Source organism: Centroberyx affinis, unplaced genomic scaffold (genome assembly GCF_046629955.1).
Source record: "Centroberyx affinis isolate AG114_WGS23_722 - 3 ecotype Tasmania unplaced genomic scaffold, CSIRO-AGI_Caff_v1 ptg000981l_1, whole genome shotgun sequence".
Lineage (NCBI taxonomy): Eukaryota > Metazoa > Chordata > Actinopteri > Beryciformes > Berycidae > Centroberyx > Centroberyx affinis.
In genome coordinates, this window is record NW_027279549.1 from 36,426 (window position 1) to 64,322 (window position 27,897).

The window sequence follows — 27,897 nt, forward strand, 5'->3', positions numbered from 1 at the left end:
CATTACATATGAACATTCAAATCTGCAATCAAAACTCTTTCAAACTTTGTGGTTATGAATGCATGTAGTGAAGTGAAGATCAACAGACCAGACATGAAAAGTAAACTAGCAGATACTTAGTCCTCAACATTTTGACTCCTATTAACAACATACTGTGTGTGCAGGGAGGCTTTAATCAGGCGATTTATTACAAGCACTACAATGGTTTGGTTCTATCAGTTCTACCTCTATGAATGAGAGAAGTTGCTCTGTCTTCACGTTGATATTTCAACAGTTTGCCTCAGAGGAAGTGTGGGGGAATCATTGATGCAGTCTGTCATTACTAAAGGTACAACCTGCATCTGTGTTTCATTGACTCACAATGATAACAATGTTGATCCAAATATGGAGACTATTAGCAATGCAGATTTCTTCACATTGGGGAACGGATGTTGATGAAAGCACCACCAGCCTGCAGGTAATGCTTCAGTGCAAATGAGGTAACACATCAACTCATTCTATTGCAGGTAGCTGTCAGACTGAGGACATCACCTCTGTTGCTTTGGTCTGGCATGTTCAGCTAGTTGCCTGCAGGCTAAAAGCAAACCCAGTGTGACTTCTTTTTTTTTTTTGACCAATTTTTTTATTTTTTTTATTTTTCATTTTACTTTCCACAAGGTTTGCAGGTGTAGATCAACAAGTGATCTCTGTCAATAACATAACATATAGGTATACCAGGGCATTGATAGACAGGTAAGTAAATAAAACAGGAAATAAAAAAAATAAAAAAAACAAATAAAATATATACTTTTTTTTTCTTTTTTTCCCGTAACAAATTCATAACTTAACGTTTTAGTCGCACTAAAGCCATGCAATTATAACTAAGACAGTACAAGATACAGAAAAGTAACAGAAAGCAAACACCTACACCTTTGGGCACTCCCTAACCCTGACCTACCCCATCCCCATGGGTCTTTCTCTAAATTCCACACCAGTACGTTGCAAAAAGAAAAAAAAAAAAGAAACCCAGTGTGACTTCTGATGCCTGTGGGCTGCTAGCTGAACATGCTTATATACTATAACTGTCTTTTTTATAGCATATTTTAAACACAATGCCCTTTAATCATCTTCATGTTGTGCAGAGCTTTTCTGGTTTAGTTCCTTCCTTTGATTACACTTGTACTGCTTGCTTCTTACCTTTGTTTTATTCCTTTATCTGTTATCTGTATTCAATTTTCTGTTTTTATTTTATTTTTTTCTTCTCATTTTATTGTAAAGCACCTTGCAACCTTGTTAAGAAAGGTGTTATATAAAGTTTATTATTATTATTACTCTTATAGTGTTCACGTTTTGTCCTACATCCGCACATTTGTACAATGCTACCTAAATTAGATGCTTACTTTGCAGTCATCATATTACATTTTTTTTATCTTTTGCACTGAAATGTGTCACTGCAACTCTAGAAGCCTCATAAAAAACAGCATATGTGCGTCTCCTGATGCTCCGAACTTACTGACGGTGGTTTGACACGCCACTTCTTGCTTTTAGTGGACAAGAGACCATTGAAAACTATTGCTGTGTTTACCTTTAGAGTTGTGATGTAAAGTTCTTCTCACCTTCAATGTTTTCATCCGGAGCCTCGATTTCTCAACACAAACACAGTCACCAGTGCTTTGAACCCAGACTCAGTCTTTTATTACATAGCAAAAAAAAAGTTCTCCCATCAACATACAAGACCAGGCAGTGCATACTGTACAGTGTGGAATGGTTAACTTTGCATAGGTACAGTGTAATACGATCACTGACTTGTCTGAAATCATATCACATTTAAAAAGGATGCAAAAGGAACAGTGATTAGGATGCAGAGTATAATGATGGCAGTGTTGCAATTATGTATTGGTCTTTCCCTGTTTTGCCTTGAAATACTCTAAACACTGTGACACACTTTGAAGCTCCGACTACTACTATTCTATTCTCACTAGTTGATCCAGACTGGGTTATGTCCAAAAAAAAAATAGAAACAAAATTCACTGCACTCAAAATGAAGAGTTGAAGAAGATGAAGCTTCTCAGATGAGTGGCGAAATGTCTTCATCTCTTCATTTTAAGTCCAGTGGATTTTGTTTTTTTGGACATCTTCCTACCTGGATGACTGAAAGTAATCTACACAGACAGACTGAGTTATGGTTTTTCAGATAGAAAGTGACATCATCATGTTTAGCATTACATTTTCATTAAATTTAGAGAATGTGAAGGGTATTTTAGGTATTAAATGTGCTTTTTTTTAGATTCATCGCAACCATATGGCGGCGATGAACCAGTGAGAAATGGCTAAGAAAATATATCAATCATGGGGAAAAAGTCCTACTGTGGCAGGAATGACATAGGGCCAGCTTGTCAAAAATGGTTATTCTGCAAGTGTCAGCAAAGTATATCCATGCGGTCCAGATTGGAATTGGAAAAATGTGATTCCATGCAGATTTTTGATGTTCATAAATGGTTAGAAAACATCAGATTTGTGCCATATATATGAGGGGGAAAAAAAATCTAAACTGGGAGACTTTCAGCTGCAGTGTGAACGCAGCCTTCGTCCCCGCTGGAGGTTGATTAATGATTGAGGTTCTTAGGAAGTCGGTCTGTCACTCAGTCAGTCATCCTGTCTGTCTGTCTGTCTGTCTGTCTGTCTGTACATGACAGAATGTGAATCCTCAACCAAACCGGGAGCTGCAGGCGGTGGCGTTGGCGTTGGCGTTGGCGGGGAAGTGGGAGGTGGAGGATCATTTGTGTTTGCAGCGTTGCCTCCTCTCCTGATAGATCTGCTCGGTGAACGGTCTGCAAATACAGCAGAACAAACATATAATGGGACAATAAATCAGAGGCTGGAACGCCGTACCACTCCGTGCCAGGACCCCGGTGTGTGTGTGTGTGTGTGTGTGTGTGTGTGTGTGTGCATGTGTGTGTGTGTGTATCTACATGTTCCTCTTCTCCACCGCTGCACACATGGATGTACACACACACACCGTTCCGCACCATTGACCCCTGATGTGAGTTCTCCACATCCTGCTCAGACTAACAGTTACAGCAGAGGACAGTGGTTCTCCACCCGGGGGGGGAGGATGGAGGGAATCTGGGAAAATACGTTTCTAATTGAGATATTTATTATTATATTGTCTTTTTAATCTTTATGATCTTTGTAGCTCTTTCTTGTGAAACACTGGATATTTGCAGCCTGAATGATTCTTCCAGTAACAATAAAATAGCCTGGAAAGGGAAAATAAACGTCATAATTGGGTGTCAAATTTTCCATTCTGGGGCGTCCTGGTGGATCAACGACATGTATCATGTAAATGTGATGTTCTGGGTTTGAATCCCACTCTCTCTCCCAGTCTTTCCAGTCTATCTAAACTTTGAACTGTCTAATAAAAAGGCAAAAATGCCCCCAAAAAACAATCTTAAAAAAAAACCCCAAAGTTTAGAGGCATTGTGTAAACTCGCTCTCTAAACTAAAAAGAGTGGGAACTCTATGCCAGTGGTTATCAACCTGGGGTCGGCACCCACCAGGGGGTCGCAGGATCATGTTGGGGGGTCACGAGATGATTTATGTGATAGTAAAAAAACATTTCTACGATACAAATTTATTTTTGTGTGTAATTTTTCTATAATTTTTGCTTTTTTCTTGTGAAATACTGAATAGTTTCCAGCCTCTCTGACAGTCAAATGAAACAACTTTTTTTTTTTTTTTTTGGTTGAACTGTTCACCTCTCTGTTATTTGCAGCCTGTGACGAGGGGAGTCACGAGCCAAAAAGTGAGAACGACTGCTCCATACAAGTGAAAATCAAGCTAAATCTACACCCATTCCCATTCACTGTGTGGCTCCTGCATCGTATCCCATCAATAATACATGGTGCCTGCTCCAATCGCTGTGTGGGGTAATATCAAGCCTGATGCCCCTCTATCCCCGCACATAATAATTCAGAATCTAGCCTGGGGCGAAGCCAAATATAGCAGCTGAATCTTTTCCCTGTCACAGTGTGAGGTAAGAGCCGCCACCTGCCTTCGCTTGAATTCACAATTTTGGGGCTAAATGACACATTTCTGGATCTGCGCTGTCGGAAACTGAAGCGGCGACATGTAACACCTGCGCTCTCTTTCACAGCGTGTGTTAATGTGTGACATATTCAGAAATGCATGCTTCTGGCAACGCCAAGTCGAACCTGCCTTTTCCTCTCTGATTTTGTGGGCAAATGAGGCCGTTGTGAATCTGAACTAAAGACAAGACGAGGTGGACGAATCTGCTCCTCCTAACGGTTTCCAGGTGGTTTCTGTAGCAACAGAAATCTGGGTGAGAGAGACTTGGTGAGGCAATCAAAGCCACTAAAATAACCTTGAGGGGCTGGAAGAGACCGGAAAGAGAGGAAGAGGGTTCATTGTGTGTGTGTGTGTGTGTGTGTGTGTGTGTGTGTCTGTGCTTAAGTTTATGTATAAATGTATTTATGTGATAAATGTAGGTCAGTCATGTTGCGGCATAAACAAGCTGCCGTTTCCCAGCATCCATCTTGCTGCTTCTATCTAGACAGACATTTGGCTCCTTATTACAAAGTCCATGGAGTTGGTAAGTTGTGACACAGTGTGATGCGTTAAGATACGACTGTTGACTCTATATCAATTTTGATTGGTCTGCTAGTTTGCTCATTATAATCCGTATAAACTAACAAGCTGTTACTCTCTGTTGACAGCTGCACAGTAAAAATACATGCACAAAAACAAGCACTAATACATCTGGTCTGTAGATGAGAGGGTGTCTCACACACACTCACACACACACACACACACATACACACACACACACAATGGACTTGATGAGTGAGTGCACTCACTCATCTGCTTCTATCTCAAGCTCTGTCTCGTTTGTGGGTGGCTTATGCAGCAATATGTGTTTATGTCTTTGTGTGTGTGTGTGTGTGTGTGTGTGTGTGTGTTTCTGCGTGTCCGTGTCTGTCCAAAAGTAGGTCACTCATAACTGTTTTTTAGGTCTCATCTCGTAATGGTTATGGAGGAGGAGGAGGAGGAGGAGGAGGAGGAGGATGCGAGGGAGAGAGGGAGAGAGGGAGAGAGGGAGAGAGGGCCGGCCACTCCGGCTTCGATTCATCAAAGAAAATGATCTGTCCACTTCTTTCAAGTCCCCTTGTGTCACTCCCTTTTCCCCCCAGCTAATGTGCTCGCAATTAAATGGAGATGCGGTTTGAGAAGAAAACACGAGAGAGGGAGAGAGGGAGAAAGAGGGAGAGAGGGAGAAAGAGGGCGGGGAGGAGGGGAGGAGTCGTCCATCATGTCTGCTCCCGTCTCCTCAGCTGTCCTCGGTGAGATCGCTCTAACCGAGGAAACCCCCGTCTTTCAAATCCACGTCTTAACGAGCACTCAGGTCCAAAGAACCGCATGAGCTCAGGTCTGAAGTGACTCGACCTGCATACCTGCTGTTATCTAGGCCAAAGCAAGCCGGCACATCAATTAGTGGGAAAGTTCAGAGGAGAGATGTCTTGCATACCAAGACTTGCTCTCACCAGTGAGTCACTGTTAACCCCTTGAACTCCGATTTTCCCCTTAAGTAGCTTCAAAGTTAGAAAAACACATTTTTTCCATACTGCACAACACATATTCTGTATCTGCTCATTCCAATGCTACATAGCACACTTATATTGAGTGAAATATTCAAACCCAAGATGCCATTATTTTATGGCTGCACCATTACATCAAATGGAACAAATCTATACTGAACAAAAATATAAACACAACACTTTTGTTTTTGCTCCCATTTTTCATGAGTTGAAATAAAAGATCTAAGACTTTTTCTATGCACACAAAAGGCTTATTTCTCTCAAATGTTGTTCACAAATTTGTTTAAATCCGTGTTAGTGAGCACTTCTCCTTTGCCAAGATAATCCATCCACCTGACAGGTGTGGCATATCAAGATGATGATTAAACAGCATGATTATTGTACAGGTGTGCCTTGGGCTGGTCACAATAAAAGGCCACTCTAAAATGTGCAGTTTTATCTTGAAAAAAGACATTTTTTAGGCACTGAACTATGGATCTCACATGACTAGGGCTTTTTGAAAACCAGTCAGTGAAAAGGAGAAGTGCTCACTAACACGGATTTAAACAAATTTGTGAACAAAATTTGAGAGAAATAAGCCTTTTGTGTGCATAGAAAAAGTATTAGATCTTTTATTTCAACTCATGAAAAATGGGAGCAAAAACAAAAGTGTTGTGTTTATATTTTTGTTCAGTATAGATTTGTTCCATTTGATGTAATGGTGCAGCCTTAAAATAATGGCATCTTGGGTGTTACGTTATATTTTTGTTCAGTGTAGATGTTTGTGCATCATTTTATACACATTTCCCTGTAATTTAGCCTGACATGTTTGGTATCTTTGGAAACCTTGGGATCTTGACTAGAATTTGAAATAAAGTTCTGTGGGTTTAAACAAAGCCTGGCAGCGCAACATGCGTTTGTAATGACGAGCCCGCTGGCGGGACGGTGGGGTGAAAAAGGTTCAATACTTTAATTGCAGTGTAGACTAGTACTATAGAAACTCCATCAGTGATTTAGGGTTATGGTTAGGCAGGTAGTGTTGGCAATGAATGTTACAGGTTAGGGAGTGAATGTAGTCAATGGAAGGTTCTCATAAGGATAGAAGTACAAGGATGTGTGTGTGTGTGTGTGTGTGTAGAGGGTGAGATCAATACTTACCCCTCGTATCCTATCGCCACCTGGTAAGAGACGGCTACTACTGCAGTCAGAACCAGACCAACAGGACTGGCACCACTGGAGGAGAGAGAGAGAGAGAGAGAGAGAGAGAGAGAGAGAGAGAGAGAGAGAGAGAGAGAGAGAGAGAGAGAGAGAGAGAGAGAGAGAGAGAGAGAGCTGGGTTAGCTATCTATTGTATGTACAACACAATACAGACTGCGGTCAAGCCTATTATTATCGGTGAAGCACTTGAGAGACACTCAGACTGCCTGAGTGTCTCAAAAGGGGGGAGAGACATAGAGAAATATATGCAGAGAGAGAGAAGAACTTAGTGGATCTTTTTCCATCCAACTGTCAAGCAAATTTTATCCCAATTTTTTTGAAATAGCAAAAAATGTTGCAAAAAATACAATCTGAATTAGATGTGTTTCCATCAGCTGGGTTGAAGCAAATAACGTGAACGTCAAAAAACAAAACACCGATGACGAAAATGGAAAGAGTATTGAGAATTGATTAGTATTGGGAAAGCTTTTGCACTTGGAACTTGCACCAACTAATGTTCATACTTCTTAGACATGAGAGCGACAGCATGCGTGACATTTCTGGGAGGTTGTGGTGGATATTTTACGGACATTTCAGAATGTCCGGAAAAGGCACTTTTGAACTGAAGTGCAATGAAATTGAACCAACTTACATCATTATTTATTTGGAAAAATGCATTTCGATTGCAATTTCTTGCAATATTTTTCTGGTTCAAGCGAGTGTAAAAAACATTTTTGTGATACTGAGGACATTTTTTTTGCGGTTTCCATTCAGATTTTCTAATTTGATGAACCAGAATTTGCAAAAAATACTTCAGTGGAAAACCAACAACTGAGATCTTATCTGTTGTGCATCTATTGGTGCCATGGAATACATGGAATACAACCCCTCCCCAAAAATAAACAATATACAACACTGTACTACTACAAGAAGCCATAGAAGGGTCAAAATATGACCCTGAGATATAAAATGGCTTCACAAAGGCTCAGAAGCTGGAGGCCTGACAGCAGAGCAGAGGCATCAGGAACCAGGTCTTTATAGATCTGAACTCCTCCTTCTTCTCTCCTGCAGCTGGAGGCCAGGCAGACTAACATGGTTTGTTATTGATGCTTGACAACATGAGCAAGTAAACACAACAAATAATGTCTGTTTGATTTAATCTCTGCATTATTGCCTTTTCAGTATTGCACTTTTTGTTGGAGATCCAGTGATCCAGTGATCAAATCAAACAGAGGGTCAACTGTGACCTGCAGCCAGTGATCCAATGATCTGGCAAACAAACGGCCTTATAAATAAAAATCCATTCAATTTTCAGAAAATAAATACATTTTAAAGACCCTAACTTCATATAAATTACGACATTTTGATACTACTTACTATTAATTTACATCAGAGAGATTTATGGCAGCCTCATAAGGTGGTGGTTTACCCTACAGTACACCCTGTGGCCATCAGAAATAACACACACACACAGACACACACACACACACACACACACACACAGACACAATACACTGCCCTACATATTCCAGAGCAGACAGTGGCACAGTGACACAGACCTTTATCAATCACACTTTTCCACCAGCACAGGGAGTGGTGAATAACACCAATTAGATGGACTAATTTCCGACCAAGTCTCCAGAGTTAGCTCACTCTCCCACACACACACACACACACACACACACACACAAATGCATGAAGGCACACTCACACATATAATGCAGCGGGCGTAATTAAGGGGAACATGTATGAGTGCTGGACTAAAAGCCTTCTCCTGTGGAGGAGCGCAGTGTAAGGCTACATAATCAGAGCGGCCATTTAGCTGTTCTAGTATGAGCTCTCTACATACATTTGAAATGACTGTGTGAAATGACTGTTATTATCTATACCTCAAAAGCAATATATTCCAATTGCTGAAACAGCCAGACCGACACAGAGAAAGAAAAGAGAGAAAGGAGAGGGAGGAGAAGTAATCCACAAGCTGCTAATAAGACCTGCTGATAAGGTTTACAAATCTGTCCACAAATCCGTCTATCCTGGCCTAATTAACCAGGTAGCGGATGCAGAGGAGAGAGTCAACAGTGTGCCTGCAAGTCAAATACCTCTTAAGACCTTTTGATCTATTTAATGCCAGTTACAATGAAACATGAGACCGCATTCGCACCGAGCGTGTTTGGAGTGGTTTATTGAAACTCCTCGGTTCGTTCTGTCAGGTGAGATCAACGTAATTGAACCAACTACAGGGGCCAGCTGCATAAAGCTAGTTTAAGACTAGTCTAAACCTTAGACTGGTCTTAGACTCTCAGGTTGGACTAGTCTAATTAAGACTGTCTGTTACTTAAATATTACAACTGACTTATTTTGAGGTAGGAATGTTAGCCACCTTCCCCCCGGCTAATCTTGAGTTAAGAATTTTGTTGTTATGGCAACGAGTCCGCCTAAATGTCAGAGTGGGAGGTTTAAATACTGAAGCTGTTTCATACAAGATGCCAAATCTTTGGTTTTTGGGAAGAGTCTGAAGAAGAGAGAGAGTCTTTAGAGAAACAGAAACAGAAACAACACATTAGAGATCTACAACAACCAAGAAGTAGTAGGAACAGGTAAATATAAATGTCTATAGTAAGTTTGACTTAAAGTCACATTTAAGTCTAAGACCAGGTCTATCTTTATACAACTGGCCCCAGGAAACAACCCCAAAATGCAAGGTATTATGGGTATTCATAGTATTCTGTTATATCACCACTTGGTCATCCTGGTAGGAAAATAACAGGTGATTGTATTAAATTAACAGGTGATTACAATCAAATGACAAACACAGCCAATGAGCTGTGTGTATTGTAAAGCGCCATATTGGTAGGAAATGCATGTGACATCATGGGAATACTATGAATTAGGAGATGGATGTTGACTTCTGATAAATAAAGCGAGTGCAAACCGCAGTCTGGACTGATGCTCACATTCAGCTATTTCTTCATGTGTTTTTATCTGGTATGAACACCAGAGAAGAAGAGACAGACAAGTCCATCATGCTGAGATAAAGTTAAAGGGAATGGAATGAGATTTGTTTTGACTCCCTGCCACCAAAAATCTCTAATCTGGCAGGATGACAGGTGATGTCACCAACTGTCCAATAAACAAGCTTGTAATTGGTCAGTGTGAACCTAAACGAACCATAAAAACAACAGACCTTTTCCACTCTGGTTTCAGACCAGAGAAAACAAACTGTGGTGTGATCGCACCCCAAGATCAATTTTGCAATCAGCATAAACATGAAAACTGTAGATGTATTAGAATAAAGATCTGCGACTGGGCTGATTATTCACCTGAATAATTTTAAGACCTGTAGAAGTTATTTTAAGACCTAAAATGCGTTATTTAACTGTGTTTTTGTTGTAGCTGCTGGTTTGGCCAGTTACCTGCTAGAATAAGAAAAATACACTAAACAACTAACAAAATGGACACAGAAATGCAATGTACATCACCAAAAGCTGTTAACAGTGCTTACAAAACTTTTCCAAAGGTTATGACTCAGTTTAATATGCTGGAATATGGACTTTCTATCTACCTCTGTATCTTTCAGTCGTGATTTGCAGTCTTAACTGTTTACCTAGTTTCATTCAATAACACCGAGTCCCAGAACATTTTCAATCCATAGTGCCTCCACTGATCGAGCACTCACATCCTTTCATTTGCGCTACAGTTCAATCCGCTCTCACATCGGGACAGAATTGAGGCTTTTGTCGGCTTCAAACCTTGACACACAATACTCAGCCTTGAATGAGAGACACTGAATGGAGCAGTTTCCGTGTCAAGGCGCTTACAAAACTCTTTTCAACACTCAACTTTCAACAGTTTCAACCAGCGGGTACAGTAACACAAGTAAACAAATGGAATCTGACACTATGCTGAGACAATAGATCCTCTGTGTGTCTTTAACCTTTATTTATCCAACAGACGGTTGGCTGAGCTCAAATGCTCTTTTTCAGCATCGCCCTCCATCACATTCACACAGTTACACACACACACACACACACACTTTATTAGGTACACCTGCTCGTTAACACAAACAGCCTGCTCCTCCAAACAGCAAATCATGTGGAGAGCAACTCAGTACATAAAGCATGCAGACATGGAGAAGTGGTTTAGCTTTTTGTTCGACCAAACAATAGAACGGGCTGCGAATGAGATGTGTGATCTAAGAGACCTTGACCGCGGTCTGACTGTTGGCTCAGCAGCTCAGAAACAGCTCCTGGCAGCTGGTATTTTCACGCACTACAGTCTCTACAGTCATGCAGTGAACAGCAACTCTGTGGCTGAAAACACCTTGTCAATGAGAGAGGTCAGAGGTCAGGGGAGAGTGGGAAGACTTGCTCAAGCTAACAGAAAAGCCACAAATCTAGCCTGGTTCCAGACTCCTGAATCGCATCCCGCCCACTCTACAGAGAGATGTTCTGATGTCCGGCTTGTTCTCGCTCAGAGAAACAGTCGAGCCAATCGGCAGTTTTTCATTGGCGTTTTGGCAGAATAGATTCGTTGAAATCACCCCCTTGAACAAGATATTGTCTTTGCAAAAACAATATTTTTGTCAAAGTGGACCGACATTTGGTTAAGTCGGTGAATCCGCTGGCTAAATACAGTATGGATGTAGAGGCTAACTGGCTGCAGCATCAGAATGACTGAAGTAACGTCAGAGCACCCGGATACATCGGTCACTAGTGATTGGTTCAGATACATCCGTCACTAGTGATTGGTTCAGATACGTCGGTCACTAGTGATTGGTTCAGATACATCGGTCACTAGTGATTATTTCAGATACGTCGGTCACTAGTGATTGGTTCAGGGAAAGTCAACCCCCCCACACACAGAAAACTAACAAAGAGGCAATCTGAGGCTGAATAATGGAATGGGAATGAAATGGCCACACAAACGCTCCGATAACAACTCTTTACAACAATGGAGTGCAGAAGGGGCATCTCAGAACACACAAGTTGTTGGCCCGTATGATAAATGTTGCTATAGCAACGGATGACCAGCCGGTACTAGACAGATGTACCTAATAAAGTGGCTGGTGAGTGTATATTGTCCCTCGGGAGCTGACCAGTGCAACCACAATCTTCTACTGGGAGTGAAGTGCAAAGCCACAAGCCTGCATCTCCCACCTGTACCCATATTATATATTATATCAGAGTGGTTCATTTTTACAGAGATTTATGCAAAAAATATAAATGTTTCTCATCCTGTCCAAGCCCTCCGGATTCCTCTGCTCTCTTTCCCCTGGGTGATGATGAGTCAGTTTTTTAAATTTAAATTGAATCGTTGTTTTTCAGAGAATAGCCGTCAGCTCAGTGAGAGTTAATGAGGATCTGAATAAATGAATAATATCAGAATAGTAATATTTTTTCCTCTTCTTCCACTCCGTACCTCTGTATGCTGCTGTTTGTCTGTATCCAAACACTGTATGTATGGCAGTGTGTGTCTGCGCCTATGCACATGTATACGCACCATGTGTTTGTGTGTTTTCCATATGTGCTGTCTGTGTGAATCAGGCTGCAGACGCTGACATACTGACAGTCTGGGGATGACTAAGCGTTTGGACGAAGACACAAAATCAATATTCATTTGACCAATCACTCGGTGTTCCTTTTGCATGAGGCAGCCTGACATTATGTGCTGAAGGCCTGGTGCCAGAATCTAGAGTCCAAAATCCCTCCGAAGCTTTCTCGATTGAGAATTGATTGAGAAACACCTGCTGCTGTGGATTCCAATTAATTCCTTGGCAAAAGGGCAAAAATTATCCATCTGGTACCTAAGGCCACTCAGAGTATTTGAAATGTTTTGTATTCACACACACACACACACACACACACACACACAGAAGACGCAGTATGAAATCCATAGCAAATGATTGACATGTAGTGTTGTTGATAAGTGGCCAAATTTGCATGTTCTGCAAACCTGCTGGAGGCAATAGGCATTAATTATTGGTCTACAGTACTATGTAGGTCATAGGCTTGTCTCTGTGGTGAATTATATACTGTGTGTGGGTGTGTAGTTGTACGTGTGTGTCTATATAGTTCAAGTGTACCAGATACTGTATGTACTTTACAAAAGTTTTCATTTTTCCAGATATAGGTCAGTGTTAATACCTGAGAAATGTGAATATTTATTTATTTATTTGTTAATTTGACAGGGACAATGCACATTAATCAACATCAACTAAAATGTAAATGTGCCAGAGTTAGCCAAGATTGGCTAATTTTCATCTGCAGTCCCTGACCAGAATGTGAAAAAAAAGCAATACCTGTAAGGTTTAAAAATATATAAAAACCACAGAACATTCAGTGATGAGGACATGAGATATAAATATAATATAATATATTATAAAGACATTTTAGCAGGAAATGAGAGAGGTGTCAGACCTGGAAACGGAGGCTGAACCCGGTCTCTGCTTGTTAATGCCACATTCAACCAGATTCACATCAGCACAGAGAGGTGGCGTGCGTTATTAAAATTGAGCTTTTGAAAAGGTAGGCATGAAGAACCAGACCTAGCAACGCTGCCCGTTCTGTGAGAGTGGGAATATGTAAGTGCTCCACTTTCGGTTTCTTCGGTTTCAATGCAAATCAGCTGTGGAATGAGTCTTGCCTGGAGGTGGAAGAATAGGAGGAGGAGAATCTCGTCTCTCAGGGCTTCGGCTAATCGACACGTGCAGCCGTACGAGCCGTGAACCCAGCAACCACAGGCCACTTTAAATTAATCACTCAGACGAGAAAATTTTACTTAAGCTCAAGCACGTAGCCTGAGGTTTACCCATACACACTCACAGACACACACACACACACACACACACACACACACACAGTATTGATTTACAGCGTTGTGTAAGTGTAACACTTTGCTCCACTAACCTTTGCGGATGTGAACTGACCCGACCTGCAGAGGAAAGGGAATGAAGGTATTGTGCGTCTTATCATGGGAAATATGAGACTCTGTAATATCAAATATGGTTAAATATGATACATCCCAGCCAGTGTCTGACGGCGATGTGCAGGAGGCAGCCAAGCTCAACGTCAACTCAAACACAAAATGTTCACAATATATTATGGCATGTAAAAATTCATATTTAAACAACTATGTCAACTGTTTTAAACTGATATCAGAAAGATATTTTCACAAAATGATGCATTTTGCAGCTCTGGGTGACAATCAGTAATTTCTATCTGGACAGATGACTACTACTGGGCTAGTAGTCATTTGGACTACTAGCCCAGTACAGATAATGTCTCACGTCTTCCCATGACTTATTAAGGCGTGGGAACAAGATCATCATCATGGTCACAACATGGAAAACTCATTATGTTGTTCATTATACAACAGTTAGTTCCGTTCGAGTAATTTGATTGGACAAGAGGCATTCCGTGAGTGCTGATGTACAGTATAACAGCAGTGGGACGCTGTACTGTATGTGTCACTCCGCTTCACAGGTGTTCTAATATAACCTTGATCAGGCTGCGTTCACACATATTGTTTTCTTGTATAGAGAAAGCGCAGCCTGGAGCTTCTTGTGAGGAGAAATAAAAAGTGGATCACGACAACGTCATCTGATGTTAGCTGAGTAGCTGCTAGCTAACCAGCTGGTTAGCACTTCTAGCAGACAATACAGTGTTGAACAAACAAATGCTTAGCAGATTTTCCCAATGCACGTCTGCACAAAACGCCTTTGCATCTAGTAGCGACAGCGATATGGATACATTTGACCTTAATTATGAACGGTTGTCAGAGGAGGACTATTGGGAAGAAAGGGAGTCATTCCTATGTTCCCAGGGTCCTATGTTCCCCAGATTTATATGGCACATAATGGGAACATGACAAAGGGTCCTATGTTCCCAGGGTCCTATATTCCCCAGTTCTAGGGTTTGGGTTAGGGTTAGGGACCTTCAAAATCAAATAAAATGATAACCATTGGTTTTGTTGTGTTTATATAGCTGTTTTGAACCCTTGATCCAATAAAAAAAACTGGATAATATTTATGAAATATTTTAACTTGAAACGGGTCAAGTTTGACCCGAACACAATAGGAGGGTTAATGTGTGTTAACAGAATATTAAACTGGGGAACGTAGGACCCTGGGAACATAGGACCCTGGGAACATAGGACCTTGGGAACATAGGTAGCAGCTAGCCTGCAGTCGGGAAACAGTTCACCTGTTGCTTGGCAACACTTAGTAGTGGAATCCTGAGGGAAATGTTTTAGTTGGCGGAGACGAATAAAAGACAAAAATCATCTGTTGTTTCAAATTACCATTACTTGATCAATAGCTTTGTTTATACAACTGTTGTATAGAAGCAATATCACACTGGAGGTTGTGCTGTGGCACTGTGTATCAGCACGGCTGTGGTTCGGCCGAAGACAGCAGGATCTGCTGTTAAATCTGTTCACCAATGTGCTAAATGTCAGTTTTCAGTCTATTTTCATGGCCTCATTCAAATGAATGGGAAGTAAAAATCTGAACGCTACAAACTCGTCCAGCTGCAGCTGATCTTGATGAGTAGTTTATATTCTGGTTTTCATGGCGGTCAAGTGCCGAATAACCCCCATGTTAACACTAAGTGGAATATTGCTTTAATACAGGATAAATGCATGAGGTGGCACTTCTACAATGACTGGCCATTGAGTCAGTGCATGCACACAATAAATTAATCTTTGACATAGAGCCCGGCATCCACAGGTATAACAACTAATAGGAAATACTGAACTTGTCCTTGGCTCTGAGGCCGGATGCTTGTTATAGCATTACAAAGCTTATTGTGAGCCATCTGGGAGGATGAATGCTTCCCTCAGTCCCATTCAGCTTCATCTCATCGTATTAGGTTTGTCAATAGTAACAGGATTCATACAGAGAGAGAGAGAGAGAGAGAGAGAGAGAGAGAGAGAGAGAGAGAGAGAGAGAGAGAGAGAGAGAGAGATGATCATTTAGATCTGAGCCAAGGTGACCGTGACACACTTTAAGGAAAAATGTTCTTTAATGGCATTTTAACTGGAGCTCAAGGTTAAGTGCAACAGAATCAAACTACCCATCACACACACACACACACACACACACACACACACACACAGATTGGGACTTCCGCAGGCATTCATGTGCACATACATTACATACAGTATAAACACTAATAGACACAGTTTTAACTGGATTTAGAGGAAACTATGAATTTCAAGCTCCAGAACATCAATAAATATCTTTTCCATTTAAAAGATGCAGTGGTAACCAATGTACAAGTCGCCTTTAATGCATTTATCCTGCATTAATAGTGCAGACAGGCCTTTCTGAAACATTATATAGTAGAACCAAACTAATATATTGTAAAATAAAACTCTGATGTCTCTCAACCAACTACTTAACTGATCAGTCCTTGCAACCGCCAGCAGCTGAAAAGGGAGCAAAATGTAATTTTTCCAAACAGTAAAAAAAAATATTGGACTTCTGCAATGGTTACATCTCTAACTTTCTTTATGAGATGCATGATGGCATGAATGAAAAATCATTTCTCCAGTGGTGCAATGCAGTAAATGGTCAAAGACCCTTGATCTGCATGCAAAGAAGTCACCCATTTTATCTAAATTGAGCATTTCCTACTATAGTAATGGAGAACTTGGAAATAAAAATACTTTAAAGAGATAATGACTTGGGGAAATAGATTATGCTTACAATGGGAGCAAATGAAAGGTCAGAATCAGAGCCGATCATACTCACTACCGCCTTTGTTGGAAGAGGGGAAGTGACTGCTTATGTCCTTGACAAAGAAAAGGGAGGAAAGAGCAGACAAAGGTAATCTTTTCCTTTCATCGTTGGTGGCATTGTCTATCTGAGGGGCGGAGAGCGGTGACGACTCGGCCGTCTTATAATCGTGTTACAACTGTGTGGCCTTGGCAGCATTCAGAGAGGAAACTAGGTTAACTAAGCAGCAGGTGGCTTCAGGTTAGGGGACCAGGAAGTGTACTCAACTACACCACCTGCAGTGTGTGTGTGTGTGTGTGTGTGTGTGATGTGTGTTTGTCTGTGTGTGGGTGAGTGTGACTTAGAGGGAGCGTGTGCTTGTGAATGATCGAATAAGAAGATGCCAAATTGTCATTGAAAGGTTGTTGCCATGCATGTTTAAGAAAAATCTTCCCAGTTACTGAAATTAAAAGGATGACAGTAACGCCACAATAGAGGCTTTGCGGTTGCATCACAAATCTACTAGCAGACATGGCTGGTGCCATCACGCTGTGCGCAAAGAATGGCTAAATATAGGCTATAGCAGTGGTTCTCAACCTTTTTCATATCAAGGACCCCTAATTTAGTCCACATTAGAGCCACAGACCCCCATTTGATGAGATTTTGTCTCTGGGACCCAAATCTGAGAATATTTTTATTGTCAGATATGATTTAGTCCAGAATTCCATGAGTATCTGTATTGTAGGTAGAGAGATAACAGGGAAACTATGATCCAAATAGTCAGTCTTCTACATTCTCTAATTGTTCTTGTAAATGAAATAATGAAGTTTAACAATTCATCAATTTGCTGGGGACCCCCTGGAATGCCCTCAAGGACCCCTGGTGGTCCCCGGACCACACGTTGAGAACCACTGGGCTATAGAATAAGGAGGATATATGAAAAACAACTGTTGTGATGTAGGTCAATTCAGTAATGTCATACGTAAAAGTGAGTAATTTGATAAGGTAGATTTGTTTCCAAATTTAGGTTACTGTGACAGTCTTGTCCATTGTTAGCTAGCTAACTAGCCAGCAGGCTAATTTAACACAGCTATAGGCTATGTTATGTGCCACTATTAGCCACTACAAACGCTAACGTCTAGGCCTACTAGATAAGCTAGTGTGCAAATCAGATGCATTAACAAGACAGTGATGGTCAGCTGACATTATCTAAACACAAAATCAGGCGGTGGCTGATGATCAGAGAAGAGGATTGTTGTAGCCTCTCAGTATGCTAGGTCAGTGGTTCTCAACGTGGGGTCCGGGGACCACCAGGGGTCCTTGAGGGCATTCCCTCAAGGACCACCAGCAAATTGATGAATTGTTAAACTTCATTATTTTGTCATTTTAGAATGACTATTTTGATCATAGTTTCTCTGTTATCTCTCTACCTACAGTACAGATAGTCAAGGAATTCTGGACAAAATCATATCTGACAATAACAATATTCTCAGATTTGGGTCCGAGAGACAAAATCTCATCAAATGGGGGTCCGTGGCCCTAATGTGGACTAAATAAGGGGTCCTTGATATGAAAAAGGTTGAGAACCACTGTGCTAGTTCACATAGTTCTTCATACCAGCCGATGTAAGACTGTTAAACTGATTTTATTACCATGCTTCATAATCACAACACGCAACCTCACACACACACAAACACACACATAGCCTGTGTGGCACATAGTTAAGGCATGTATACGCTAATGCGAGTTCACGCACGACATACACAAGAACTTTGCTCACACGGTACATGCAGGTCAGTCGTGTAAGGTGCTGAGCCAGTGACCCTGAGTGGGGCATTAAAAAAAACAAAAAACAAATACTGGAAATGAGAATGCGTTAAAGCAATCACCGCAAACAGAAAAAGATGGTATGTGCGATTGTGCGTCCTTGAAACAAGTTGAGAACGCAAGATTGGCAGCATCATCTGAACAGCCGTGACAGGAGCCTCTGCAATCAGATGGCTGGCTGCCACACCGAGGCACTCAGCAACTGGAATCAGCCAACAGGGGGCCGGTTGCAATCTGGGAAAATGACGGTGTTTACGCCAAAAAACCCTACTTACTTGTTTTGTAGTTCTTTTAGCAGTATTTCCATTTAGCCCCTCTGCTTGAAACACATATCATTGACCCATTTTTGTGTCATGTTACAAAATTTGGACTATTTGCTTTGGCCTTGCGTAGATGATGTGTAGACGGGCCTAACACACTCATCCCCCCTCTGATTTCACACTCACACACACACACACACACACACACACACACACACACACACACACTCATAGTACCACGCTTCAGACAGGGGGAGGAGGAATAAGGATCCCCACCGAAACTGGGTTAATGACGTATATTCAAACTCATGCCCCGTTACGTCCGTCCGGCTCATGAACACACACACACACACACACACACACACACACACACACACACACTCTTCATAATTGTCAGGCAGGAGACAGGTAGCATGTACTTGAATGCAGAGCGTGTTATGAGTCACGGTCACCGGCGCTCTGCCTAATAAGGTTCTGCCGACACCCGATCTGCCCTCTGGGATAAAAACCCACCGGTCACAACGCACGGGATCATAAGTACCAATCACTGTCACACACCAGAAGTACCAATCATTGACCTAGTTTTCAGACCTAAGATGCCCTCCTGAGACCAAAATTCGTTCACACACATTCGTTCACGCATACACAGGACTGATGTATCTTTCATCTCGTCTCATCTGCATCTCGCCTACGGAATCCCTCGCCGCTATCCCATCAGCCCTTTGGGGGGGTGTGTGTGCAGGGGCATCGAGACGTGACTGTCAGAGGAACTGTCAGAACAAAAAAAAAAACGAGACGTCTGCGTCATGTGGAGAGAACACAGAGCGATAGAGGCCTGTCACCACATATCTGTCGCAAAGCGGTGAACGGCGGTTATGAGGGGGACGCCGCCATGATGGAAGAGTGGCAACTAAATGATAACGCTGTCGCCTCTTCCTACATAATGTCTGTGCGGAGGCGGGGTGTTAAAGTCGGGCTGTGAAAAGGGGAGAAAAGTAAAATATATAGAATACCAAGTGTAGCACGGCACAGAAATTACACATTTCCAAACAAATAGGCCACTCTCCAAACTTTCTATGATGGGCTTCATTTAAAAACTGTTTATAAAAATGTTCTTTGACCTCATTCAGAATAACGTAGGTGACTGTTGGGAGCCATATATTTCATAAAGGGTGGAATACATTTTTTACCATTGATATATATATCTATATATCTATATATCTATATATATATACATACAGTACTGTGCAAAAGTCTTAGGCAGCAGAATAAAGGAATAAAGGGAGAAAACAACAAAAAAAAAGGAAAAGATTAGTTAACGTGAAGTAATTAATTATACCAAAAAAGAGACAGCAGTGTGATCACCTCAATAAACATGATGATTGTGAAATAAATACTGTTTATATGGCAGATGACGTGGCATTTTAAAACCAACCATCAGCTAAATACTGGTAAACATTCTCCATGAATACTAAGTTTGTCTCCTCTACCTGCATTGCTGATGTTTCCTTTTTTCTAAATCAAATCGGGTAAAATAATAATAAAAACAGAAAAGAATGCAATTTGCACTCCACTGTTATTACTATTTCTTTTCATAGTTCCTTGCTCTTGTTATATTTTATCTTATATTTTTGTTCTTTATTCAAATTTCTCATCTTTTGGAAAGATCTCTATTCTCTATCTGTATATTTTGTTGTATTTAGACTAGATTATATTTATTATATTTCATCTTAATTTATTTTAGCATAACCTTGAGGGTTTATGCCACTCTGCATTTCACTGCAAATTTTGGATGAGCATGTGACAAATAAAGCTTTTGAATCTTTGAATCTTGAAACAAAAAAAAAATGTCTGCTAAAGTTTGGATTTGAGGAGCCACTTGTGCATTAGAGAATACTGGAGAAAATCACGATGGCTGCCCAGTCTGACATAATGATCATGTCTTTGTGAGAAATCTCAATTCTGGCTTGAATTTTGTATAATTTACTCATAATATGTAATTGGAGTAACCTTTGAACAAATGAGGCCCAGGGGGATGGATGACATTCTGTGGGTCGTGACTAGTCGGGGGCTGAGGGCAGTTTCCAATTCATTATAAACAACACAGACGCATAAAACACATAAGACAAGAAATTCATTCATTCATTCATTCATTCATTCAGCTCCCGCTTCAACAAGCTGCACTGAATCAGTCTTAATGGCCGAGCAACATCTACATATGAATGAAACGCACTCTAACAGACCTGTACTTTTCCCAGTGGGGAATGACTGAGAAAGTTTTAGATAGATAACTCTGGTGAACGCAGGTTAAAGCCATGCAGTTATGTGCAGGGTGGCAGGAGGGCAAGCAGAGAATGTTGAGTAGGTTGAGAAGAAAGAGAAAATGTGTGTGTGGGGTGTGTGGTATGTGTGTGTGTGTCTGAGTGAGTTTTTTCTCTGCAGGTTTGTCTATTATAGCTGTAATAGGCAGGAGTGTGATTAAGGATGACACCGTGATCATTCAGCATCATTAAATTATTATTAATCACAGTAAAGAACGTCCTCAAGGGTGTTTTGGCTTTTACACAACAGAAAAAAAAAATCACTGAATTACTTCTTGGCATAGCAACCAATAAAGCACCTTCACAAAGTGAATGAAATCCAATATGGCAGCTTGTGGCGGCTTTCCTCCCTGTTTTAAAGGAGAAGGGGCGGAGCTTCCAACAATCAGAGCTCAATCAGCTAAATGTCTAACAGCTGTCACTGTACAAGATGATTGACAGGCCAACCAAGAACACACAGACATGACTGACTTTGCTCATCTAACAGAAAATGTTTAACACTTTCACCACCAGAAAATAAAGTGATTGTCCACCAAGGCAGAATATTTAGAAAGGCTTTCAGTGGACCAGTGTTAATGTGGGCTGCTACACTAGAAGAAAGAAAGAAGAAGAGACACTTAAACCAAATAAAAACAGTATTTCTTCTTTCATTCTATTTACACATACAGACTCATACTTCACACATTTCCCCCACAACATGCATTTAATCTACAAAATCCAAGAAATTCCTCATCACTGTCAATTACCAACTACTTTTGTTGAAAATTTGCAAGATCTCGTATCTGCAAGATAAGGTGAAAACAGTTTTGCATACAGGGAATATGTCAATGGACACAAATTGTGTGCTTGGTGCACTGGATGCAGCTGGTATAAAAATTTATTTGTAGTTATTTTTGATGATTATTTTTTATTTTGTATATTTTATGAAAATACAGTTGTTCCAGAAGCAAAATATTCTTTCAGATTTGCAAAAAAAATCAACAACTTCTGTGGTGCCTTGCCTTGAACAAAATATAAAAAAAAAAACTGGTAACACTTTACAATAAGGGTCACTAAGTTAAGGGTTAGTTATTGCTTAATAAGCATTAACTAACCCTTAATTAACAGTTAACTAATGTGTCTGGTAATCATTTACTAATGTGTTCATGTTAACTAAGGTATTAATTTATACATTATTTAATAGTCATCTTTATAAACTATTAAATAATGTATAAATTAATACCTTAGTTAACATGAACACATTAGTAAATTATTACCAGACACATTAGTTAACTGTTAATTAAGGGTTAATTAATGCTTATTAAGCATTAACTAACCCTTAATTAATGTACCCTTATTGTAAAGTGTTACCAAAAAACTTTTTTATGATGCACTGTAGGAATCTGCCTTCTCCCTTCAAAAATGTGACTGACATGGAAATAATTGGAGCATTATTGGACATGTGAAGGGTTAAAACACACAAAGCCTGGGTCTGTTTTCCCATTTTCAAACCTTTTGTTGCCCTGCGGCTTCTTAGACCGACAACACACAGGGAAAGAGGGAGGGAGGGAGGGAGGGATGAAGGTAACAGGACTGAGAGAGGCAAAGGCTGTCGGCTTGATCGATTAAATAACAGAGACAGAGAGAGAGATGGAGGTGGAGGTGGAGGTGGAGGTGTAGGTGGGGGGGGGGGAAGGAGAGAAATAGAGAGTGAAAGAGGTAGAAAAACGAGACGATCGCTCAGAGGGTTCGGACACAGCTTACAGCGGGCGCCGGGTGGGAGGAGAGTTACAGCGGAGGCCTAATTGGATCCAGGAGACCCAGAGAGACAGCGAGGCTCAATTAGGGCCCGACAAAAAGAGCCGAGGAGCCGGGAGGAGGAAGAGCGGGCAGCCTGCCAGAGGAAGAGCGGGCAGCCTGCCAGAGGAAGAGCGGGCAGCCTGAACAGAGGAAGAGCGGGCAGCCTGCCAGAGGAAGAGCGGAGGCTAATAGCTCGGCGGCGGCGGCGGCGGGCTCACCGACCCCGCCGCGCTCGCCTAGCAACCGCGAGGGTCGGTCGTCGAGCGGTGTGGTCACAGTTGCCATGGAGACGAGGCACACGTAAAAGTTTTTACCTTCCCCCTCCCCTCTCCGCTTCAGGATGATTCAAGTGATTTGCAACTCAGAAAACAACATTTGCCATTTGCAGGTCATTGCTATCTGTGCCGCTTCAGTACACATTCGCTTTATTTAGAGCGAGATTTGACGTAGTTCAGCATTTGGTCAGCCAGGCGGTGGGTTATTTTTCTTAATTTTATTTTATTTATTTGTTAGCTACTCCTCAGGTAATGGATAATGACGAACACGGTGAAAATAACCTCCTGTTGCTTAGCGCTACCTGTTTTCTTATCGCTAATGTCAGCTGCAGACGTCTTTACAAGTTCAAATCGTGCTCTCTCTGCTTTCTGTTGACCACGAATACATTCATCACAGCAGCTACCCCGCCTCCCAAATCTCACACACACACACACACACACACACACACACACACACACACAGAGAAAGAGAGACTTACATGAGTGCCAGGCCCAGGTAGTTGGCAGTGCTGCCCCAGTACATGGGATTATCTATGATGTTGAAGGGAAAACCCGTCACCTTCTTTTCCATCAGGATGCCGAAGTAGTCACCTGGAAGAACACACACACACACACAGACACACACACACACACACACGCACACACACACACACACACAGTTCAGTACTATAACTGTAACAGTTGGCATAGAATTCCTCTTCATGCTTTAAAATGGCCATGGAGCAAGTAGTAGTCCAGAATTTGTGGAAGTGGAATTTCAGCTTGCAGAACACATTTGGTTAAAGTATTGTTGCACCTTTATAAAATTCAATATTCAATTCAAAGATTTGCTAAGCAGTTACGGCTAATTTAGTGAATTCATCGGAAAGGAGAAATGAAGAAAAGATAAAGCCAGTCTAAGTCAAAGCAGATCGACATTACAGGTGTTGTGCCAAAATTTGTCACCTAAAAATGTGTTTCCCTGGCAGTGTGCCTTTGTTCTGTCCTTGGTGTCTGTTGTTGTTTTGCTACTAGGAAATTAACATGAGGGAAATGCACTTAATAAAATAAAAGTAGACTAATTTATAATAGAGAAGGGACGACATATCTAAATTCAACATATCACAATTCAAAAATGTGACAATACATATCGTGGGGCAGAAAAAATAATCGTGGTATCAGCTCCATGTTATTCTGCTGTAGTAATCACAGATGAGACACTTGACCATCACAATTTCACAAGCTCTCCATCCAAATTATATTATGGTCACTTTGTAATGACATTTTTAAATTGTTGTTTACATTTCAGCGAGCCAATGGCATCGCTAGAAGGATTTCTGTCTCAGAAATAAACATAATTCTACAGTCAGACTTTGTTGTCATTGAACCTTTATTTTATTACATCGTATCGTGGTTGTATCGAATCGTAAACCTCATATCTCGTTTTGAATCGTATCGTGAGATAAGCAGATCGTCAAATCCCTAATTTATAACCCGACAACATCCTTGTAGAATCAGAGGACACGTGTTGTTTCAGATAATAAGATCACAAGCAGTGTTGGGCAAGTAACTGAAAATTAGTAATTAGTTACAGTTACTAGCTACTTCTCTCAAAAGGTAATTGAATTACTTTACCAATTACTGCATAATAAAAGTAATTAGTTACTAGGGAAAGTAACTTTTGCGTTACTTTTAAATGTCTGCTTCAATTCTCTTATTAATGCACACATAGCTATATTATTTTAATGTTGCTGTGGCACAGTGTGGGACAAGACAACACTGTCAAATTTTATCTGTCAACCTATACTACAGCTCACCACTATATTTTTGTCCTTTATCTCGAGGAGGGAAAAATAATGTCCGTCTTTCCAGGACAGTAAGCTCGCTCCTGAACTGTCGGCCATTGTGTGGCTAAGTTACCGGACCGGTAGTCTTTTGATTCACTTGCGCCACCGTAAGGTCGGATGATCATAAACCGGATAATCCTCTGAAGTTGTCCGCTATTTTCACGTAAAGTAACGAGCCCATTTAAATTTCAGTAATTGTAATTGCGTTATTTAATTTGAAAAAGTAATTAGTTACATTACTAGTTACCGCCAAAAGTTACTTTTAACGCGTTATTCCCAACACTGATCACAAGAGATCGATATGACATCATGTGAATACGATGCGGATCAAAATTTGGGTTTTTGTGCCAACGCTATCTAGACACATAAAATAAAAACCAGACGTCAAAGCATTTTAATGTGTTTCTTCGGGAATTCAGGCCTGTGTTAAACAAGAAGTGGAGGTCAAACGATGTGTGTGTGTGTGTGTGTGTGTGTGTGTGTGTGTTTGTGTGTGTGTGTGTGTGTGTGTGTGTTTGTGTGTGTGTGTGTAGCCAATAAACCATTGGGGGGCCGCTGAACTAGGACACAGCTCATTGTAACTTGAGCACTTGCTAGGTTTTGCTATGTAACTTCCCCAGGTATGCACACACACACACACACACACACACACACACACACACAATCTGACCCATTTTGGGATTTAAGTATAACAGGACATACACATTCAAATAGTCCCCCCCCCCCCGCGCGCCTCGCCCACCCTCCCACACACACACACACACACCACACACCTTCCCACTAGGAAACACTGACCTGTTGAATTACACATGCGGTGCTGCTGGCCCTGTTCTCGGCTGTTAATGTCCAAGTTATATAACAGTTTTCATTATGTATGCTGGTTTAAACACCACAGGTAGTCCTTACATAAACAAATGTGTTTCTTTTTGAATAGGAAACCAGCTTTACCCAGCCCTCAGAACAATTCGCTAACCTCATTTCTGTAGTGTACCGACCGTAACCCTTCAGGTTTCAAAGACAAGCGTAACTTTATTTTATTTTTTTTTTCATTGTACCTGCGTCACTCCATTGTTATTCTGGTTTTCGTTGTGGTTATGAGGGCGGCCAACCTGGATTTGGTGATAAATGAAGAAGACAGCGGAGGAGAGGACTGAGAGGACGGCAGCAGCCCGGAGGTTAGAGGAGTGGGTTTGTGATCGGAAAGGTTGCGATCAGAGTTTGAATCCCAGACCGGCTGAGAAAATCTGGGCGAGGAGAGTCAAGATTCAACTCTATTGTTCTTTGGATTAAAAATGGAAATTTGTGTTTAGCGTTTGAGGCCACAAAAAGCACCTACATTCTCAGAAAACTCATTCTCTGTAGAGCTGAGCATTGGAGGGACACACTCCCCCCTCTTTTCACAGCACACACACACACACACACACACACACACACACACACTGAGGGAGCGGACGGCACGTCAACACCCGGTGTAATTTGATTGGGTCAGGGTCTTCAGCCTCAAGCAACAAAAGCAATAGAATAACATTAAATGCATGACAGGAACAGCGGGCATAAGAATAGACAATTAAGTGCAGTAAAAATCATACAATAAATAGACATGGGGGGGAGAGCAGGAACATACAGATAAGTATTAAATACAAAGGTGCTGTGTTGCAATTAAAATGTAACTGAGTCTATGTTTTATAGCACTCCTTTAAAGGTCCCATTTTCTCCACTTTCCAGTCTTTTATTTTCTGTCTTGAGGTCCATTAAAAGCTGTTGTGGTGTCATGTACCAAAAACACTCTCAATCCATTTTTACACATTGCTGTTTCTGTTGCTGTGTCTTTAAGGCTCATTAATATTAACGACCCCTCTGTTCTGATTGGCTAACCGTTTCAAGAATGAAACGTGAGACATCGCGGCCCGGCAGCTACAAGTAGGGAAAACTCTCCGGTAATAAACAATGACAACTGCTCAACCGCTTTGAAAAAAACACTTTGTTAGGCTATTATTTCTTACAAAAATGATAATCAGCGAACCTCATTATCAGAAGTCCAAACGGCTCGTTTAGAGGCTCGCTTTTCTAATATGGATTGTGTGGATTTAGTTGCCGACGTTGCGTTTTGATACTTTCACCATGTTTAGATAGACCATCCAACTCCTTTATGATCAAAGTTTAATCCTGTTTTACACCATATGGGACCTTTAAGACCTCTGATGGCCTTCTCTTGGTTGAACTGAGTTGGCTTATTGCAGTTGGAATAAAAGCGTTCTTTAAACAGTTCTGTTTAGTTCTGCCAAACAGTGAGCGAGTAACGCTCTCCCCTCCGTCTACAAGTGTAATCCAGGTGAATGAGGAAAAGGAGCGCTGATATCTGCAACTATGCTGACTGTGTGCAGAACCAGAGAGGAACCTGGACAACTGGCACAAACTTAAAAAACACCGGTGTTATCCTATAAATGACTATTCAAGCTGCCTGCCACCTGTTTGCTTTGCGTTTGTTTCCTAGCTGGATCTGCATGCGAACATTTATTTCCATTTAGTTTCTGTATGTGGTTTTGAAGCACAATTTGCTATTAAAGTGGCCAAATCCATCTCTTGGGCGACTGGGACATTATACCTGGATTATTATGTGGTTAAGCGAATCTGATTACCTAAGATGGATGTTATTGTCAGGTATAAAGGGGGTCATGATAGTGTTTAGAGTTGTTTTGAGTGTTTTGGGGGCCAGAAAAAACACCTACATTCACAGAAATCTCATTCTGTGTAGAGCCGAGCATTGGAGGGACGCACTCCCCCTCTTTTCACAGTACACACACACACACACACACACACACACACACACACACGCTGAGGGAGTGGATAACACATTAACACCCAGTGTAATTTGATTGTGTGCGGATCTTTATTTCTGCTCCTATGCCATCAGCTTGAATCAGCAGGTCACAGTGACTCAAGGAGCTTAAGATAGAGATAGAGGGAAGAACGAATCACAACACACACACACACACACACACACACACACACACACACACACACACACACACACACACACACACTCACTCACTCTCGGTTCAAGAAACAGTGCACTGTGTTATACAGGCATTGATGCACTTGGGTCACACTATACAACAGG

General features: G+C 41.2%; 1 protein-coding gene across 1 annotated transcript in view; it reads right to left on the minus strand.

Annotated features, from left to right (window-relative positions):
• Positions 1-1,703: 1,703 nt before the first annotated feature.
• Positions 1,704-27,897, minus strand: part of pemt (phosphatidylethanolamine N-methyltransferase) — a 44,687-nt gene continuing 18,493 nt past the window's right edge. Inside the window, exons 3-5 of the mRNA XM_071522380.1 lie at positions 23,430-23,541; positions 6,732-6,806; positions 1,704-2,810 (exon numbers count right to left, since the gene is read on the minus strand). Coding sequence (XP_071378481.1) covers positions 2,756-2,810; positions 6,732-6,806; positions 23,430-23,541 — 242 coding nt within the window. The 3' untranslated portion in view covers positions 1,704-2,755. The remainder of the gene's footprint in view (positions 2,811-6,731; positions 6,807-23,429; positions 23,542-27,897) is intronic.